This window comes from Oryctolagus cuniculus, chromosome 5 (genome assembly GCF_964237555.1).
Source record: "Oryctolagus cuniculus chromosome 5, mOryCun1.1, whole genome shotgun sequence".
NCBI classification, from domain to species: Eukaryota; Metazoa; Chordata; class Mammalia; order Lagomorpha; family Leporidae; genus Oryctolagus; species Oryctolagus cuniculus.
The window spans coordinates 138,706,153-138,725,310 of NC_091436.1; the positions used below are offsets into that span (position 1 = coordinate 138,706,153).

General features: G+C 53.0%; 1 protein-coding gene across 1 annotated transcript; it reads right to left on the bottom strand.

The window, feature by feature from the left end:
• Positions 1-892: 892 nt before the first annotated feature.
• On the bottom strand, positions 893-3,403 carry LOC127493068 (heat shock 70 kDa protein 1B). Its single transcript, XM_051854933.2, has one exon. It carries the CDS (start codon positions 3,162-3,164, stop codon positions 1,236-1,238), a length of 1,929 nt encoding a protein of 642 aa, XP_051710893.2. The 5' UTR covers positions 3,165-3,403; the 3' UTR covers positions 893-1,235.
• Positions 3,404-19,158: the final 15,755 nt, after the last annotated feature.

Genomic DNA, 19,158 nt, shown 5'->3' on the forward strand with positions numbered 1-19,158 from the left:
GTATTTTTCCCCAAAATGATTTTATTATACCATTAGGGTAGAACACCATGGCTCTAATGGCTTGAAGCTAAAGAATTGTTCCTTCTACTGCCTGTCAATTAAAAACAAACAAACTAAAAACCACTGAAAACAAACAATGAGAGAGAAAGCCTCACTTCCTGCTGCAGCAGTTGAACTATTCAGCATATGCTGTGGTCAGAGGCTATCACATTATAATTTACTTCTCTTGTGGAAACCACACCTTTGAAAAGTGGCTCAGAAGCCAAAGTAATTTTTGCTATATTTTCCTATACAAGCTTTCAAAGAGGATTTCCTGTACTTTGTCATTGCTAAAATATTTGATCTTGCCACCGGGTAAGGATTCAGTGACTGATATAACATGGAACGTTAATCAATCTGATTCTGGAAGAATCTTTCAGGCTGGGTTTAGGGGAGGAGAGAAGTCGGGATTCTCTCAGGCTAGTGGAGGCTTATGGACACCCAGCAGCTGCAGGAGGAGCCCATCAGGGAAGACTCTGCCTTGACCTTGCCTGGATCTCTCTGGCTCTGTGTGTACTGCTTTTTCTTTTCTTTCTTCACAATTAAATTTACTACTATGTTACACGGCTATAGTTTTGCAGGCCATTCATAAGTAGGGAAAAGAGCGTAATCTGGGGTAAAAGCCTCACTCACAGCCTGACATGAACTACCGAATGCCAACAGGGGTAAGAAGTGGAGAAAAACTTTAGGCACCAAACCATCTCTAACGCATGTCATTTACCACCTTACAACGAAAATACCCATGGCCATGACTCCAAATACCCATACTGCTCAGCAGCATACACTGTGATCTAAGAAAAATTCAGACAAATAGAGAACACGACTCCATTACACATCCAGAAACACAGAGACAAACATTATCAGCATTTTATTAATTATAGCTGAATAAACAAAATATAAAAATAAGCATCCCTAAAACTGTGATGATTTACAAAGCAGAGTTGTACAGAGGGTGGCAGTATTGATTCATCTGAGAGGAAGAAGACATCTTACAGTACAAACTTAGATTAACTACAAAAACACCAACGAATATCTAGGTTACAACAAACTAAGAACAAAAAAAAAGCTAATTACTATCAAGTTACAATATAACTTTAAAAGGAACTTACCAAGGATAGGGGTGACAGGTATTAAAGGACGACAGCAAAGTGCTTCAGTCAGTTATTTCGCAAATTAGTGAAATAAAGGAAATGTCCTTAATCGACCTCCTCGATGGTGGGCCCGGACCCAGGGCCGCCCCTGCCGCCTGCAGCCCCGAAGCCCCCGCCGGCCCCGGGGCCGCCCGCACCCTGGTAGAGCCCGCTGATGACCGGGTTGCACACCTGCTCCAGCTCCTTCCGCTTGTGCTCGAACTCGTCCTTGTCGGCCAGGGTGTTGGCGTCCAGCCAGGAGAGGACCTCCTGGCACTTGTCCAGCACGCGCCGCTTGTCCGCCTCGCTGATCTTGCCCTTGAGCCCGTCGTCCTCCACGGCGCTCTTCATGTGGAAGGCGTAGGACTCGAGCGCGTTCTTGGCCGCCACGCGCTCGCGCTGCACCTCGTCCTCGGCCTTGTACTTCTCGGCCTCCTGCACCATGCGCTCGATCTGCTCCTTGCTCAGGCGGCCCTTGTCGTTGGTGATGGTGATCTTGTTGGCCTTGCCCGTGCTCTTGTCGGTGGCCGTGACGTGCAGGATGCCGTTGGCGTCGATGTCGAAGGTGACCTCGATCTGCGGCACGCCGCGCGGCGCCGGCGGGATGCCGCTGAGCTCGAAGCGCCCCAGCAGGTTGTTGTCGCGCGTCATGGCCCGCTCGCCCTCGTACACCTGGATCAGCACGCCGGGCTGGTTGTCCGAGTACGTGGTGAACACCTGCGTCTGCTTGGTGGGGATGGTGGAGTTGCGCTTGATCAGCGGCGTCATCACGCCGCCCGCCGTCTCCAGCCCCAGCGACAGCGGCGCCACGTCCAGCAGCAGCAGGTCCTGCACCTTCTCCGACTGGTCGCCCATCAGGATGGCCGCCTGCACCGCCGCCCCGTAGGCCACCGCCTCGTCCGGGTTGATGCTCTTGTTGAGGTCGCGCCCGTGGAAGAAGTCCTGCAGCAGCTTCTGCACCTTGGGGATGCGCGTGGAGCCGCCCACCAGCACCACGTCGTGGATCTGCGCCTTGTCCAGCTTGGCGTCGCGCAGCGCCTTCTCCACGGGCTCCAGCGTGCCGCGGAACAGGTCCGAGCACAGCTCCTCGAACCGCGCCCTGGTGATGGACGTGTAGAAGTCGATGCCCTCGAACAGCGAGTCGATCTCCAGGTTGGCCTGCGTGCTGGACGACAGGGTCCTCTTGGCGCGCTCGCACGCCGTGCGCAGCCGCCGCACCGCGCGCTTGTTGCCGCTCAGGTCCTTCTTGTGCTTCCGCTTGAACTCCTCCACGAAGTGGCCCACCAGCCGGTTGTCGAAGTCCTCGCCGCCCAGGTGCGTGTCGCCCGCCGTGGCCTTCACCTCGAAGATGCCGTCGTCGATCGTCAGCACCGACACGTCGAACGTGCCCCCGCCCAGGTCGAAGATGAGCACGTGGCGCTCGCCCTTGCCGCTGCGGTCCAGCCCGTAGGCGATGGCGGCCGCCGTGGGCTCGTTGATGATGCGCAGCACGTTCAGCCCCGCGATCACCCCCGCGTCCTTCGTGGCCTGCCGCTGCGAGTCGTTGAAGTAGGCCGGCACCGTGATCACCGCGTTGCTCACCGGCTGGCCCAGGTACGCCTCGGCGATCTCCTTCATCTTGCTCAGCACCATGGACGAGATCTCCTCCGGGTAGAACGCCTTGCTCTCGCCCTTGTAGCTCACCTGCACCTTGGGCTTGTCGCCCTCGCTCACCACCTGGAACGGCCAGTGCTTCATGTCGGCCTGCACCACCGGGTCGCCGAACTTGCGGCCGATCAGCCGCTTCGCGTCGAACACCGTGTTCTGCGGGTTCAGCGCCACCTGGTTCTTGGCCGCGTCGCCGATCAGCCGCTCCGTGTCGGTGAAGGCCACGTAGCTGGGCGTCGTGCGGTTGCCCTGGTCGTTGGCGATGATCTCCACCTTGCCGTGCTGGAACACGCCCACGCACGAGTACGTCGTGCCCAGGTCGATGCCGATCGCCGTGCCTTTGGCCATGGCGCTGCTGCCGCGCGCTCTCGGCCGCGCACCGAGCCGGGGGTCTGGGGCCGGCGGGCGAGGAAGGCGGCTGCGGGCCGGGTGCTTGCCGGAAGCGGGAGGCGGACGGCGCCGCGCAGAGTGGGCCTCGGAGGCTGTGGGGCCGCGGGCTTCGCGCTGGGGGTGCGGCCGCCGAGCAGGGTCGCGGTGGTGTGCGCTGCAGTGAGCCGCTGTCGGGGGCCGCCCGGGTTCTGCCGTTCGCCCTGGGCGCCCGCAGCCGCCTTTATCCGTCGCGGCGCGCCCCGCCTGCCGCCGCCTCGGCCAATCAGCGAGCTCGGGGCGGCCGCCGGTCGGGAATCTTCCAGGGGTTTCGCTCGCGCCCCGCCCTCCTGCTCCCCGGGACCCGTTAGAGACCGGGGCGCCCGCCCTCCGCGGAGGGAACTTTCCAGACGCTTCTGGGAGTCCCTGGAGCGGCCCGGAGCCCCGGGGCGGGGGAGCCGCGGCGGGAGGCGGCTGTGGGCTCGGCCTGCGCGGCGGCGGTGCCCGGGCCCCTTAGTGTTAATCGGGAACTGCAGGGCGGGTGAGGCTGCGGCCCTGACACTGGTTCCGCGGTTTAAGGTGGGACTGAGGGCTCCGTGGGTGCGCGGACTCCCAGAGCGCAGAGGGTGCCCGGCTTTCCCGCAGGAGACGGCGCTCGGCGAGCTGTGGCCGCTCTGAGGGCCCGTGTGTGGGGGCGGCGGAGAAGGGACGCCTTCGGGTCGCCGTCCCGGGGTCCAGATGGGGGGGGGGGCGCTGGCCGAGGGCGCTCTGCCCCTCCCTCCGCACCCGGCCCTCCCCGCGGAGCGCTCTCCTCTTAGTTTCAAGTGGGAACCGGAGAGAACGGTGCAGTGTAATTTCGGACACTGTTTTTCACTTCATTGTGGAATATCCGGGCCGGGAGCTTGGGGTTGAAAAGACCCGCGACCCCGTGGACAGCAGGTGTTAGGATGCGGGGGCAGCTGTGACCGAGGACGTGGAGGCTGAGGTGGGGTGTGAGGGGCAGCGCTGTGTCAGTCGCTCCTATTACCTGGGACTGGACCCGTAGGTTAGCAGAAAAATTTTTTTCCCACAGGATGCTGGCGACTTCAGGCTTTGGGAGCTTGTTGGGTTCTTTCACCCCTCCTCCCCCCAGCATGGGTCCGGTTAGCCCCCCCCCCCCGCCCCTTCTGCCTGCTCCTCAATTCCTGCTTCATTTTGACATGGTGATTGGGCCATGGTTCTTAACTCCTAGTCTCAATCCGATCCGGGTGTCCCTGTGGGCCCTAAGCTAAACCATTTTCAGGATAAGTGTAGCAGAGTGTGAGCTTGCAGGGTGGGGCCGACCACTCCCTGCTTCCTAAAAGCGCACATCCACCACGCACCACAGCTGTTGGCAGGGGCCAAGGTGAAGGGAACCGGCAGGGTGAGGCTGAAGAGCTGACGCCAACTGCTAGTCTGACTCCTGCAGAGCCTCAGGTTTTTGGCTGCACTGAATTCATCCACTTAGGTTTTTATCCTGCATCCCCGCCCCGCACGGCCCTCCTTCACGTTTCAGCCACAATTACATTGGTCACCGGCTTTGCCCTTTTGTCTTTCATCGTTTATGGGAGGCAAGACTCCTTGTTGGGCCCCGAAGACATGAGGGACATTGAAATAATACCGCTGAGTTCACCCCCTGAGAAACACACCTGTCCCGCACCCGCCTGTCTGTGCACAGTGGGAGGGGGCAGTTTTTGACGCAGCAGTCCTGCTCTCCCCCAGTGGCGTTTGCAAACTCGCACACACACACATTCTCTCTCCCTGTGTGTCTCACGCCCACCATGAGAACACTGCTTCGTGGGACCCATGGTATTCAATTAGTGTTCCATGATTTGCTGATCGAAACCTATGCTGCAAGAAATACCTCTCCTGTGTGTGCACGCACCCTTGAGCAGACAGGCAGTGCTTTGAGGAGGGCGCAGCTCCCGAGGGAATCACCTTCTACAGACGGTGACACCTGAGGAATTTTCCGTTTCTCTGTGCGGACTCTGGCTGCACATTCCCCACACTTTCACTGTCAATGCCAAGTGTTATCACGTGTGAGACCCTTAGTCTGACCCCTCCCTCTGGGAGCAGTCTCACCATCAGCCCCACCACTGGCACTTCTGAATTCTCTGCTGTCTGCTCCACACACCTGCATTTTAGAAGACTTCTCTGCTGGTCTGAAGCAGACGGCACCCAGGGCATCTCCGCTGGCCGCCAGGCAGGCGTGGTGATGAGGCTCTGCCACTGCTGCTGCTGCTGGGTGGCAGAGAACGTCCACTGGGCGTGTCCTCCGGGAACCAGACCGTCGTGCACACACTGTGGCCGCATCTGAGTCCTGTGACCGCCCTAACGTTTGTGTACAGTTTCTCTGCACGGATGGGCCTGGAAAGCCACTCATCTATAGAACATATTCTGTGCCTATTTCTTGACAGGAAGAGGTCATCTAGATTTTGCCTTTTAGACTGAGGGGGTCCCACGGCGGAAGCCCAGTGACAGATTTGGTTGCTATATAGGGTGACTACAAGAACCCCAGGGAGAAATTAATTGGGTAAATTATGGAATTAGATTTCTGTTGGGTGTGATAGTTGGAAGGAATGAGGCTCAGCTCTCCTAAGCTGGAGGGCTATCAGGCACTGCGAAGAAGCATCTTGTGCGGCTGGCACTGGGGTGCAGTGGATAAAGCTGCTGCCTGCACCGCTGGAATCACAATGGGCTCCGGTTAGATTTCTGGCTGTTCCACTTTCCATACAGCTCCCTGCTAATTAAAAAGAAAGAAACAAAAAAGCAGGTTGACAGAGAGTGGAGGGCAAGAACAGTGACTCCACAGAGTGAGCTCAGGCCTTCCTCAGCCTGGGGTTAGTTGGACTTTATTTCTTCTCCCATTTTTATAGTATCTCAAATAGTACTCTTTTTCCCCTCAATTCTATTCCTTTTATTTTTAAAAGACTTATTATATTTACTCGAAAGTCAGAGTTACAGAGAGAGAGAGAGAGAGAGAGGTCTTCCATCCCCTGGTTTACTTCCCAGTTGGCCGCATTGGCCAGAGCTGTGCCGATTCCAAGCAGGAGGCAGGAGCTTCTTCTGGGTCTCCCACGTGGGTGCAGGGGCCCAAGGACTTCAGCCGTCTTCTACTGCTTTCCCAGGCCAGAGCAAAGAGCAGAATTGGAAGAGGAGCCGCTGGGACTAGAACCGGTGCCCATATGAGATGCCAGCACCATAGGTGCTTAGCCCACTACACCACAACACCAGCCCCCAATTAAATTTATTTTAAAACTGGTAAATTTCTAAGTCTATCCAGAAGAAAGCGAAAGTGTTAAAATATGAAGCCTGCAGGCTGCCTTCTGAACAACTAAATTGCAAAAGCTGCAGTGAGGTGGGAGCCCTGGCCGTACCAGCAGCAAGGACAAGCCTGTGGGAGGCCCGGGTTTGCATCTGCACTCTGCTTCCTTCTGAAGCCATTGTGCTTCTCTTCTTCCCATCAAGAACTTGCACACGAAACACGCCAGTCTCTGTCTGCTTGTCTCAAAGCAGAATTCATGTCTGTTTCCCAGGATGGTGAGGTCAGGAATTAAAGGACAGTGCCACATTGCCTGTTCAGAGTATGCTCTAGGAAGTTTGCTCCGTCTCTACCCTCCCCTTTTTTTTTTTTTGGAGGTCCACATCTCACATGTGACATCCCAGTCATTCCATTTTTTAATAAAAGATTCATTTATTTTATTTGAAAAGCAAAGTTACAGAGATAGATAGAGAGGGATATATACAAACAGAGATCTTCCATCCAGTGGCTCACTCCCCAAATCACTGAAATGGCCAGGGCTGGGCCAGGCTGAAGCCAGGAGCCAGAAGCTTCTTCCAGGTCTCCCAGGTGGGTGCAGGGGCCCAGGCACTTGGGCCATCTTCTGATACTTGTCCCAGGTTATCACAGGGAGTTGGATCAGAAGTGGAGCAGCTGGGTCTTGAGTTGGTGCCCATATGGGATGCCAGCATCTCAGATGGTGGTTTAACCGGCTATGCCATGATCTGTGCCTCCCGAAGCCCCGCCGCCATCCTCATCATTCTTACTGCTGTGAACACAAGGCTGAGACCACCCGAGGACGGTGGCATTACTGTCCGCGGAATCTAAAAAGCTGTCTTTAGGCACAGGCCATTCATTCCAACCTTTTTATTCTCACAGCTGAGCACAGCGGAACAAAGGTGTTGGCATTATTTGGTCATCCAGGTTATACGTAATCCAGAACCCGTGACTGGACACTAGTCTTTGCACTGTTTTACTGGCTCACTAACTTGATTGTTTTATTCTCTAAAAGGCGGAAAACATGGGCCTGGTTTGTGGCATAGCAGCCTGAAATGCTGGCATTCATGTGAGCACCTGTTTGGTTCCTGGCTGCTCAACTTCTGATCCTGCTCCCTGCTAATGCACCTGGGGTAGCGGTGGAGGGTAGTTCAAGGACATGGGCCCTGCCACCCATGTGGGAGACCCAGATAGAGCTTCTAACTCCTGCGATAGACCTGGCCAGCTCTGGCCATTTAAGTGACATGTGAGCATGTTGTCACGTTACTGAGGAGAAGTGCACCTGTGGTCAGGCGGCATCTTGGGAGAGCACTGAGAGCCCTGTGTGTAGACTGCACATTCCATGGCTGTGGGTTTGAGTCCCTGTTTCTCACCCTCTCATCTTCTGGGAATGGTGGATGGGGCTTTTCTGGACATGGAGCTCCTGAAAATCCTCCCAGGAGCTGAGCAGAGCAACGCTATCGACCTCAGTGTCCCCTTGGTGTATGGGGGGGGGGGGCCTCCTCCGAGCAGCCCCTGGGAGAGGGCTGAAGCCCATCTCGCAGTTCCTAGAGGAAAAGCTGTGACTCCAGGTGCAATGGCTGCTCAGCTTTCAGACCTTGTTGCCTCCGTTCCTTGTAAAAAATCATTTTCTTTACCAATTTTCATCCTTTTTAGCTCTTACACTCACAGGTGCTATGTATAAGCTACCTTCATAGGCAGAGAGGAAGGGGGCGGGAGTAAAGGCCAGCCAGGGGAGCATCCTCAGCACCTAGGGTATGTGCCCCTCCCCACTCCCCCTCCCCTTCCAGCTTCTCCTAGCCCAGCCCCCACCTCCCTACAGAACAGGCTGGCAGTCAGAATCGGGAGAAACCAGGCACAGCCCCGGGCCTTGGCAAGGCTGGGACGTGGTTCACAGAACCTTCTGGATGCTAATGTTGAGTCCTGACTCAGCCTGATATCCCGGGCAGGGGTGGGGTTGGGGTTGGGGTTGGTGCCTGGGGTGGAGTCCTTGTTTGTTGAGGAGTGTTCTAATTATAACGACAGGACTGTCCCTCCTGTCTGACCAGAGGATTCCTGGCACCGCCAACAATAGGGCAAAGCAGACCAAGCCTGAGCAACTGGGACGCAGGGGGCCAGACCGGGAGGCGGGGCCGCCGCGGAGCTGAGACCTGAAGCCCGCGCCTTCTTGGGCCTATGCCTTCTGCCGCCTCCAGGCCCTTTGCCCTCTAAGGACCTTTGGCAGGGAGCGGACCCGGATCCCCAGTCTGACCCAGGAGCCGATTGTGCACCTGCCCTCTGCTCCCCCCACCCCCGCCCCGTGCCCTCTCCCTGTCGGACAGGGGCGGGTGGGCTGCGTGGGGCGAGGATTCTGCCCCTGCCCCCTCTGCACCCCGTTTCAGGAAGCGTCCGTTTGGGTAGTGGTGCTAGGAGAAGGCGAGGGGCCGAGCTGCACGGCATCCCCCAGGAACACCCAGGGGGCACCCCGGGGATAGGCGCAGAGACCACCTAGAGGGGTGACCACAATCCCGGCTCCTCACCGCCCCAGCCCCAGCTTGACTTTGAGCCCCAGCCCTGCTCCTTGCCACTTCTCTCACTTTTAAGAAAGTGAATGTCCTATTGTTCCGGTATGGTTTTCTACATCTTTCTGAGGGTGACCAGCAAGGTCTTAGAAGTATATTCGTTTTTAACAGAGCAATATGCTGGGCCCTATACTACTGATTTACTACCATAGCCACCTGCCTTCTGTGGGCTGACATGGGAAGAACCAGGTGATTGGAATCCCAAAGGTAGCTTATCTATAAACACTTATTAATAGATTATAAACACATTTATTTGAAAGGCAGAGTGGTCAGAGAGAGAGAGGGAGAGAGACAGAGTTCTGTCATCTACTCGTTCATTCCCCCAGTGCACTTGGACGGCCAGGGTGGGCCAGACCTAAGACAGGAGCCAGGGACTCCATCCAGCTCTGCCACTTGGGTGGCAGGGACTCAAGCACCTGGGCCATCGTTTGTTGCTTCCCAGGTGGATTAGAAGGTGGCTGGATCAGACAGAGCCCCAGGAATCAAACAGGCCCTGAGGGGACGAGGGTGAGGGGGCAGCCATGTCTGTCACCCATTGGTCCTCGGGGTGGACTCCGCTGATCTGGCAGGCTAAGCGGGTGTCCCTCCTTCCCTCACCACTCCATGTGCGTCCCTCCACTCAGTCCAAGAGGGTGACCCTCCCCAAGAGGAGGACTGCTCTGTGGTCAAAGGTGCGTGAATGGCTGGGCTACCCTGCAAGACCTGCACTGAGCGGTGGGATGTAGGCACCCCGAGAGCTGGTGTAGCCTACTGTGCCACAATGCCCATCCCAGACACTTGATTGAAAATTCTCTCCACGCCTATCGTGTTGCTCCTGATGCCCCTCTGCTTCCTCAGATTCCCTCTGCTGCCCCAACGTCACTGCCTCCACAATTGCTCCTAATGATCTTGGCTCCTTGCTGGTGGCTTTGTCCTGGCCCGGTCCCAGCTGTTGTGGTCAATGGGGAAGTGAGCCTGCAGAAGTCTCTGTAACTCAGCCTTTCAAACCAACACATCATTTTTAAAAGGACTGTAAACTAAAGCACTAGTGTCAGCATTACATAAAAGCACTTTTCTTTGTTTTTTTTGTTTTGTTTTGTTTTATTTTTAAGAATTTTTATTTAAAAGGCAGAGTTGCAGAGAGAGAGAGAGAGAGAAAGTCTTCCATCCACTGGCTTACTCCCCAGTTGGCTGCAACAGCTGAAGCTAGGCCTCTTCTTCAGCGTCTCCCACATGGGTGCCAGGGCCCAAGCATTTGGGCCATCTTCCACTGCTTTCCCAGATCATAGCAGAGGCTAGATCGGAAATGGAGCAGCCAGAACTCAAACCCGCACCCATAGGGAATGCCGGCAATGTAGCGGCGGCCTTACCCCCTACACCCCAGCGCTGGCCCCAGGACTTTATTTTTTGATTCCCAGCTCAATGTGCAATAAACTTGGATGGAATCTTTAAGAAAATACAGAATTTTTGGAATGGCACATACAGGTACACTCTGCTTTGGAAGTCAGGAAATGGAAATGAAACCTAAGAGATGATTCCTTTCCAGCCCAGGCTAGAGAGGCACGGCTCACACACACCCACACACCGGTTAACCTGTAGCACTGGGGACTCCTGCCGTGGTGTAAATCTCCATGGGATGAAGCCTCTGCTATGGGACCCATTAGACCTACAGCAGCATTTGTAACTCTCATTTGCAGATAACAGAGTGACTTTTTCCTCTTTAAAACTTTTTAAAAATATTTACTTAGTTATTTCTACAGCAGTGAGAGAGAAAGAGAGAGAGAGAGAGAGAGAGAGAGTTCTTCTACCTGCTGGTTCATTCCGGAATGGTCACAACAGCCACGACTGGGCCAACTCAAAGCAGGAGCCAGGAGCTTCATCCAGGTCTCCCACAGGCTGTCAGGGGGCCAAGCACTTCCGCCATCTTGTGCTGCTTTCCCAGGTGCATTAGCAGGTTGCTGGGTCAGAGGTGGAGCAGCTGGAGCTCACAGGGGATGGTGGTGTTCCAGGCAATGGCTTAACCTACTGTGCCACAACACTAGCCCCACACCAATATTTTAAGACCCAAGCCTTGAGGGTTGTGGCAGGCATTCTCCAAGAAGGAAGCTTGGAGGGCATTACTTCCAGGATGTTAGGAGTTGGGACATAAAGCTTCTCAAAGACTGGAAGTAGGGGTGGGCCTTATGGCCCAGTGGGCTAAACCAAGTGCACTAAGTGCTTAGCACATCTGCATCCATATTGGAGTCCCGGTTCTAGTCCTTGCTACTCCAGGTCCCAGCCAGCTCCCTGCTAGTAATGCCTGGGATGCAGCAGATGATTGGCCAGGTGCCAGAGCACCTGCCATCCATGTGAGACCTGGATGGAGTTCTTGGCTCCTGGCTTCTGCCTGGCCCTGGCTGAACTGTTGCATCTGCTTGGGTAGTGAACCACCTACTGAAGATCTTTCTCCCTCTCCCTGAAACTCTGTCTTTTGAATAAATCAATCTATTAGTTTTAAATTTTTAAAGATTTATTTATTTATTTGAAAGGCAGAGTGACACACACACAGAGGGAGAGTGAGAGAGTGACAGAGAGAGAGATCTTCCATCCTGTTCACTCCCCAAATGGCCATAACAGCCAGAACTGGGCCAGGCAGAAACCAGGAGCCAGGAGCTTCTTTGGGGTCTCCCACGTGCATGCAGGGGCCCAAGCACTTGGACCATGCCCCACTGCTTTCCCAGGTGCATTAGCAGGGAGCTGGATTGGAGTGGAGCAGCCAGGACTTGAACTGGTACCATAGGTGACAGCTTTACCAACATGCCACAGCACTAGCCCCAATAAATCTGTGGGCTTCTGTTGTGGTTTAGTAGGTTAATCCACCACCTGCATCGCCAGCATCCTATAGGCCCTCAGATGGAGACCTGGATGAAGCTTCTGGCTCCTGCCTTTGGCCAGGTCCAGCCCTGGCTGTTGTGGCCTTCTGGCTGTGAATCAGCAGATGGACGATCTCTCTGTGTCTCTCCTCTCTGTCTGTAACTCTGCCTTTCAAACAAAGTTTTTTAAAAGAAGTGTTCCCGACCGGCGCTGCAGCTCAATATGCTAATCCTCCGCCTGTGGCGCCAGCACCCCGGGTTCTAGTCCCGGTCGGGGCACCGGATTCTGTCCCGATTGCCCTTCTTCCAGGCCAGCTCTCTGCTGTGGCCCGGGAGTGCAGTGGAGGATGGCCCAAGTGCTTGGGTCCTGCACCCCATGGGAGACCAGGAGAAGCACCTGGCTCCTGCCTTCGGATCAGCGCGGTGCGCCAGCCACATGGCGGCCATTGGAGGGTGACCAACAGCAAAAGGAAGACCTTTCTCTCTCTATCTCTCTTTCACTGTCCACTCTGCCTGTCAAAAATAAAATAAAAAAATAAAAGAAGTGATCCCTAGGCAACTGTACTTCGAGGCCATTCTTAAGCTTAGCTCTGTCTGTTCTTTAGACACCAGTTGTCTTGTCCAAGTGCCAGCACAGCATCACCTTGCAGGGAACTGTGTATCTAGAACATTCTGACAGGCAGTAAGGACAAAGTTCAAACAGAGAAACATATAACAAAGCCAATAAGAATATAACAAATCAAGTTGTTAAAAATAATGAACAGGGTTACCCGGTAACCAAATGTAGAAAGCTCTCAAGGTTAGCAAGCTTGAAACAATTAGCAATTCCATTTAAAAGCAGCTGTAGTGCAGTGGGGAAGCTGGCACTGCAGGGCACTGGTTGAAGTCCCAGCTGCTCCACTTCTGATCCAATTTGTGTTAATGTGCCAGAGAAAGCAGCAGAAGATGGCCCAAGTCCTTTGACCCCTCCACATGGGAGACCTGGAAGAAGCTCCTGGCTCTGGGCTTTGGAATGGCCCTGCTCCAGCTGTTGTGTCTTCTTGGGGAGCAAACCAGTGGCTGGAAGACTTCTATCTCATTCTCTCTCTCTCTGCCTCTTCTATCCATAACGCTCTGCCTTTTTTTTTTTTATTTGACAGGCAGAGTTAGACAGTGAGAGAGAGAGAGAGAGAGAGAGAGAGAGAGGTCTTCCTTCATTGGTTCACCCCCAAATGGCCACTACGGCCGGAGCTATGCCGATCTGAAGCCAGGAGCCAGGTGCTTCCTCCTGGTCTCCCATGCGGGTGCAGGACCCCAAACACTTGGGCCATCCTCCACTGCCTTCCTGGGCCACAGCAGAGAGCGGGACTGGAAGAGGAGCAGCCGGGACTAGAACCCAACGCCCATATGGGATGCTGGTGCCACAGGTGGAGGATTAGCCAAGTGAGCCATGGCGCTGGCCCCAACTCTCTGACTTTCAAATAAGTAAATACATATTTTCAAAATAAAAATAAAAAATAAGAGTCTAAAAGGGTGGGGCAGTGTTGTGGTGTAGCAGGTTGGGCTGCCACATCGATGCCCGTATCTCATATAAGTGCAGATTTGTGTCACGGCTGTCCTACTTCTGATCCAGCTCCCTGCTAATGACCCAGGGAAAGCATCAGAAAATGGACAAAGTTTTGGGCCCCTACCACCCACATAGGAGACCTAGATAGAGCTCCTTGCTCCTTGCTCCTGGAATCTGGCCCAGTGCTGGTCATTGTGGCTATCTGGGGAGTGAACCAGTGAACAGAAGATCTCTCTCTCTCTCTCTCTCTCTCTCTCTATCTCTCTGTCGCTCCCCCATTCGTGGAGGAACGACACAGGACCCTGCACTGTTCTTTCGTCTGCTCGGCCCTTCCCGGGTTTGCTGCTGGTCCTTCCCGGGTTGGCTGCCGTCCCTTCCACCTCCATGGAGGGGCGGCTCCCCTGCCACTTTCCCCACTTCCGCGGAGAAGCGGCACACCGCCGGCCGGCTCTCTCAGGGGTTGCTCAGGTGTTCCTTCAGATGTTCCCTTTAGATGTTCCTGGTGCATGTTGTCTCTCTCCTCCTTTATAGTCCTCTTCCACCAATCCATGCTCTGCTACCCACATGCTGAGCACGCTGCTCTCCTGCAATCAGGAGCAGGATCAGCTCCTGCAGCTTATCAGTCAAGTTGGCGAGAGGCAGCTGCGTAGAAGTTGTTTACTCCTCCCCAGCGCCATATTGTGGGAGAGCAGATGCATAGAATAAGTCTTAATTCCAGTAACTTAGCCTAGTCTTAGTTGCTCCCCACACTCTCTCTCTCTCTCTCTGCCTCTGTTTCTCTATAACTCTGTATTCCAAATAAATAAATGTTTTTTTTTTTTTAAAAAAAACATTTGTTAGAGTCTTTCTCCATCAATCTGATTGCAAGGGATTTTAAGGAATACAAAACTGCAGTTGACAAAAAATTTTAAATAATCCTGATTAAAATGATAAAGTATAAACCTCATTAATTGACAAGAAGAAGCACTTATGTTCACTCCACACATTACTTTAGAAAGCACTTGAAGGATTTTATAGACACTTTTCCCTGTTTATAAACATTTGTACCTTGTAGGCAGCTGGGTCTTTTATATAAAGATATATAAAGATAATCATAATGACTGGTAAGAATTAAATAAGATCATTAGAGTGTTATAACTTTTGGACATTTATGTCAATAGAATAAGTACATATTCCAAACAATTTTTAAAAGATTTATTAATTTTATTAAAGACAGAATTACCGAGAGGAAAAAACAGGAGGGGAGGGGAGGGGAGGGGAGTGAAGGGAGGAGAGGGGAGGAGAGGGGAGGAGAGGGCAGGGGAGGGGAGGAGATGAGAGGGGAGGGGAGGAGATGAGAGGGGAGGGGAGGAGAGGAGAGAGGAGATCTTCCATCTGAAGGTTCACTCCTCAAATGACCGCACTTGTCCAGGCTGGGCCATGCTGAAGCCAGGAGCCAGCAACTTCCTCTGGGTCTCCCACGTGAGTCCAGGAGCCCAAAATATGGGCCGTCTTATACTGCTTTCCCAGGCCATTAGCAGGGCGCTCAATCAGAAGTAGAGCAGCCGGGACTTGAATTGGTACCCATATGGAATGCCGGCACCGTAGGCAGCAGCTTTTTACCGACAAGTCACAGAGCTGGCCCCTCAGAAACAATTTTAACTTTGTTGTTTTAAAGGTTTATTTATTTATTTGAAAGGTAGAGGCAGAGAGGGAAAGAGGTCTTCCACCCACTGGTTCACTCCCCAGATGGCTTCAACAGCTGGAGCTTGGCCCATCTGACCCAGGAGTCAGGAGCTTCTTCCAGGTCTCCCACATGATTGCAGGGGCCCAAGCACTTGGGCCATCTTCTGCTGCTTTCCCAGGCCACAGCAGAGAGCTGGATCAGAAGCGGAGCAGCCGGGACTTGAACCAGTGCCCATATGGGATGCAGGCACTGCAGGAGGCAGCTTTACTCACTATGCCACAGCACTGGCCCCACCATTTTAACTCTTAAACTCAACTCCTTTCGGGCCAGCGCTATGGCATAGAGGGTTAAGCCTCCACCTGTAGTGTCACTATCTCATATGTACACAGGTTCGAGTCCTGGCTGCTCTCCTACCAATCCAGCTCCCTGCTAGTGTGCCTGGGAAAGCAGTGGAACATGGCCCAAGTGCTTCTGGACTCTTCACCCACATGAGACCTGGAGGAAGATCCTGGCTCCTGGCTATGGTCTGGCCTAACCCCAGCCAGAGAAGCCATTTAGGGAGTGAATTAGCAAATGGAAGAGTTCTCTCTCTCTCTTTCCCTTTCAAATAAATTAATAAATCTTTAAAAAAATGACTCAACTCTTTTCAACAATCATAATGTAGCAAAGATAAGACAACAGAGAACACAAGAGATTATCTTTATTTTTTAAAAGATTTATTTGGCTGGCGCCGCGGCTCACTAGGCTAATCCTCCACCTGCGGCTCCAGCACCCCGGGGTTCTAGTCCTGATTGGTTGCCCCACTTTTTTTTTTTTTTTTTTTTTTTGACAGCAAGAGTGGACAGTGAGAGAGAGAGACAGGGAGAAAGGTCTTCCTTTGCCGTTGGTTCACCCTCCAATGGCTGCCACGGCTGGCGCGCTGCGGCTGGCGCACCATGCTGATCCGATGGCAGGAGCCAGGTGCATCTCCTGGTCTCCCATGGGGTGCAGGGCCCAAGGACTTGGGCCATCCTCCACTGCACTCCGGGGCCATAGCAGAGAGCTGGCCTGGAAGAGGGGCAACCGGGACAGAATCCAGTGCCTGACCAGGACTAGAACCCGTTGTGCTGGCCGCGCAAGGTGGAGGATTAGCCTAGTGAGTCGCGGCGCCGGCGCACTGGTTGCCCCTCTTTCAGGCCAGCTCTCTGCTGTGGCCCAGGAGTGCAGTGGAGGATGGCCCAAGTGCTTGGGCCCTGCACCCACATGGGAGACCAGGAGAGGCACCTGGCTTCTGGTTTCAGATCAGTGCGGTGCGCCGGCCACAGCACACCAGCCGGGGCGGCTATTGGAGGGTGAACCAACGGCAAAGGAAGACCTTTCTCTCTCTCTCTCTCTCTCTCTCTCTCTCTCTCACTGTCCACTCTGCCTGTTAAAAAAAAATAAAAATAAAGATTTATTTATTTATTTGATAGAGTTACAGAGAGAGAAGGAGAGGCAGAGAGAGAGAGAGAGAGAGGCCTTCCATCTGCTAGTTCACTCCCTAATTGGCCACAACGACAGGAGCTGTGCTGATTCAAAGCAAGGAGCCAGGAGCTCCTTACAGGTCTCCCACGTGGGTGCAGGGGCCCCATAGCAGAGAGCTGGATCAGAAGTGGAGCCACTGGGTCTTGAGCTACGAGCATATGGGATGCTGGCACTGCAGGCGGTGGCTTTACCCACTATGCCACAGCGCCGGCCCCAAGATTATCTTAATAAAACACTAACTTTGTGTCTCCTTGTTAAGAGTTCGCACATGAGGCCAGCAGTGTGGTGCAGCAGGTTAATCCTCCACCTGTGGCGCTGGCACCCCTTAGGGGCACCGGTTCTAGTCCCGGCTGCTCCACTTCCAATCCAGCGCTCTACTGTGACCTGGGAAGGCAGAAGGTGGCCCAAGTCCTTGGGCCCCTGCACTCTCGAGGAAGACCTGGAGGAAGATCCTGGCTCCTTGCTTTGGATCAGCCCAGCTCCAGACGTTGTGGCCATTTGGGTAGTGAACCAACGAATGCAGAACTTTCTCTGTCTCTCCCTCTCACTGTTTGTAATTCAACCTCTCAAATAAATACATAAAATCTTTAAAAAATGCACAAAATCATCGCATTGATTTGGAACGATTTAACAATGTCAGCGCATAAAAGAGCTTACAGCAAAACCCTCATTATTTTGACAGAGGATCAGATTTTAATCTTTCATCAGTGTACCTTTATACTAATGTTAAGTTTTTGAAAACCCCCCTAATAGTATTTAAAAACTTGTAGTCAATATATTTTTTAAAGATTTATTTTATTTATTTGAAAGACAGAGTTACAGAGAGAGGTAGAGATAGAGAGAGAGAGGTCTTCCATGTGTTCATTCACTCCCCAGTTGGCTGCAATGGCCAGAGCTGGGCCGATCCAAAGCCAGGAGCCAGGAGCTTCTTCCGGGTCTCCCACATGGGTGCAGGGGCCCAAGGACTTGGGCCATCTTCTACTGCTTTCCCAGGCCATAGCAGAGAGCTAGATGGGAAGAGGAGCAGCTGGGACTAGAACCGGCGCCCTTATGGGATGCCGACGCTTCAGGCCAGGGCTTTAGCCTGCTGCACCACAGCGCTGGCCCCTATAGTCAATATTACTACACGTACTCCTTCAGATTTATTTTTCTCAAACCTTTTGTGACTTATTCAAACCTTGGCAACTTCCTTAAGCCTTTAGTTGTTTTTAAGTAGTCTTGAATTATTTGTCATACATGGACAATTTATAAAATCATGTTGGTTGGGGCCGGTACAGTGGTGTAGCAAGTAAAACAGCCACCTGCAGCGCCGGCATCCCATATGGGCACCGGTTCAAGTCCCAGCTGCTCCACTTCTGATCCAGCTCTCTGCTGTGGCCTGGGAAGGCAGTGAAAGATGGCCCGTGTGCTTGGGCCCCTGCACCATGTGGGAGACCTGGAAGAAGCTCCTGGCTCCTGGCTCCTGGCTCCTGACTTCAGATGGGCACAGCTGTTGTGGCCAACTTGGGAGTGAACCAGCGGATGGAAAACCTCTCTCTCTTTGTCTCTCTCTGCATCTGCGTTTCTGTAACTCTGCCTTTCAAATAAATAATCTTTTGAAAAACATGCTTGCTAATAAATCCCAGTAGTCCTTTTCCCATAGAATTTAAGTTGCTATAACTTAAGTGTGCATTCAGAGACATTTATCAACGTGCCTGGGACAGTGCAAGCGGCATTATCTCTTTTACCTTTACCCATTTTATACTTGGCCATTATACATAGATGACTTAGGAGACTGACATATTAGACAGAGCTCTCACTTTCAATCATTTTCCTGTCAAAGAAAACTCTATAGGCTAGCTCTTTGTACTTAACACATAGAACACAATAAACATTAGAGCATTACCTGAATTTTTACTATTTTACAAAATATTTTTATGTTTTTTAATGATTTATTTATTCATTTGAAAGTCAGAGTTACAGAGAGGCAGAGGTAGAGAGAGATGTTCCATCTGCTGGATCACTTCCCAGATGGCCATAAAGGCCAGAGCTGGGCCGATCTGAAGTCAGGAGCCAGGAGCCAGGAGCTTCCTTTGGGTCTCCCAGGTAGGTGCAGGGACCCAAGTACCTGGGCCATCTTCCACTGCCTTCTCAGGCCAAGCAGAGAGCTGGGTAGGAAATGGAACAGCCGGGACTCGAACCAGCGACCATACAGGATGCCGGCACTACAGGCAGCGGCCTCACCTGCATTGCCACAGCACCGGCTCCGGATCAATGCTGTTTTTGAACCTCTCTGCATTAGCTCACTTTGGTGTCACAGAATAGGCTTGTATACACAGAATTTCCCCACCTTCCCACCTTGTTTTCTTAATAAAACAACTTTAAGCTGGGAAACAGTGACATAAACCAGAGCTCCGTAAGTGACCAATTTCATTTGACCTCAGGGAGGACGGTAGCCAGGCAGTGTCACAGTAAAGCACTAACGTTTTCTTTCATAGGTTTAAAACGAAGGTTGTTTTTAAATTTTGCATAATGCATCATACAGGATATAAAAATGGGTCTCTGCTCACCCCCCTCATTCTGGCCAGACCTGTT

Bases quoted from the DNA above. Each gene is read 5' to 3' on its own strand.
- LOC127493068 (XM_051854933.2), bottom strand. From the start codon at position 3,164: ATGGCCAAAGGCACGGCGATCGGCATCGACCTGGGCACGACGTACTCG.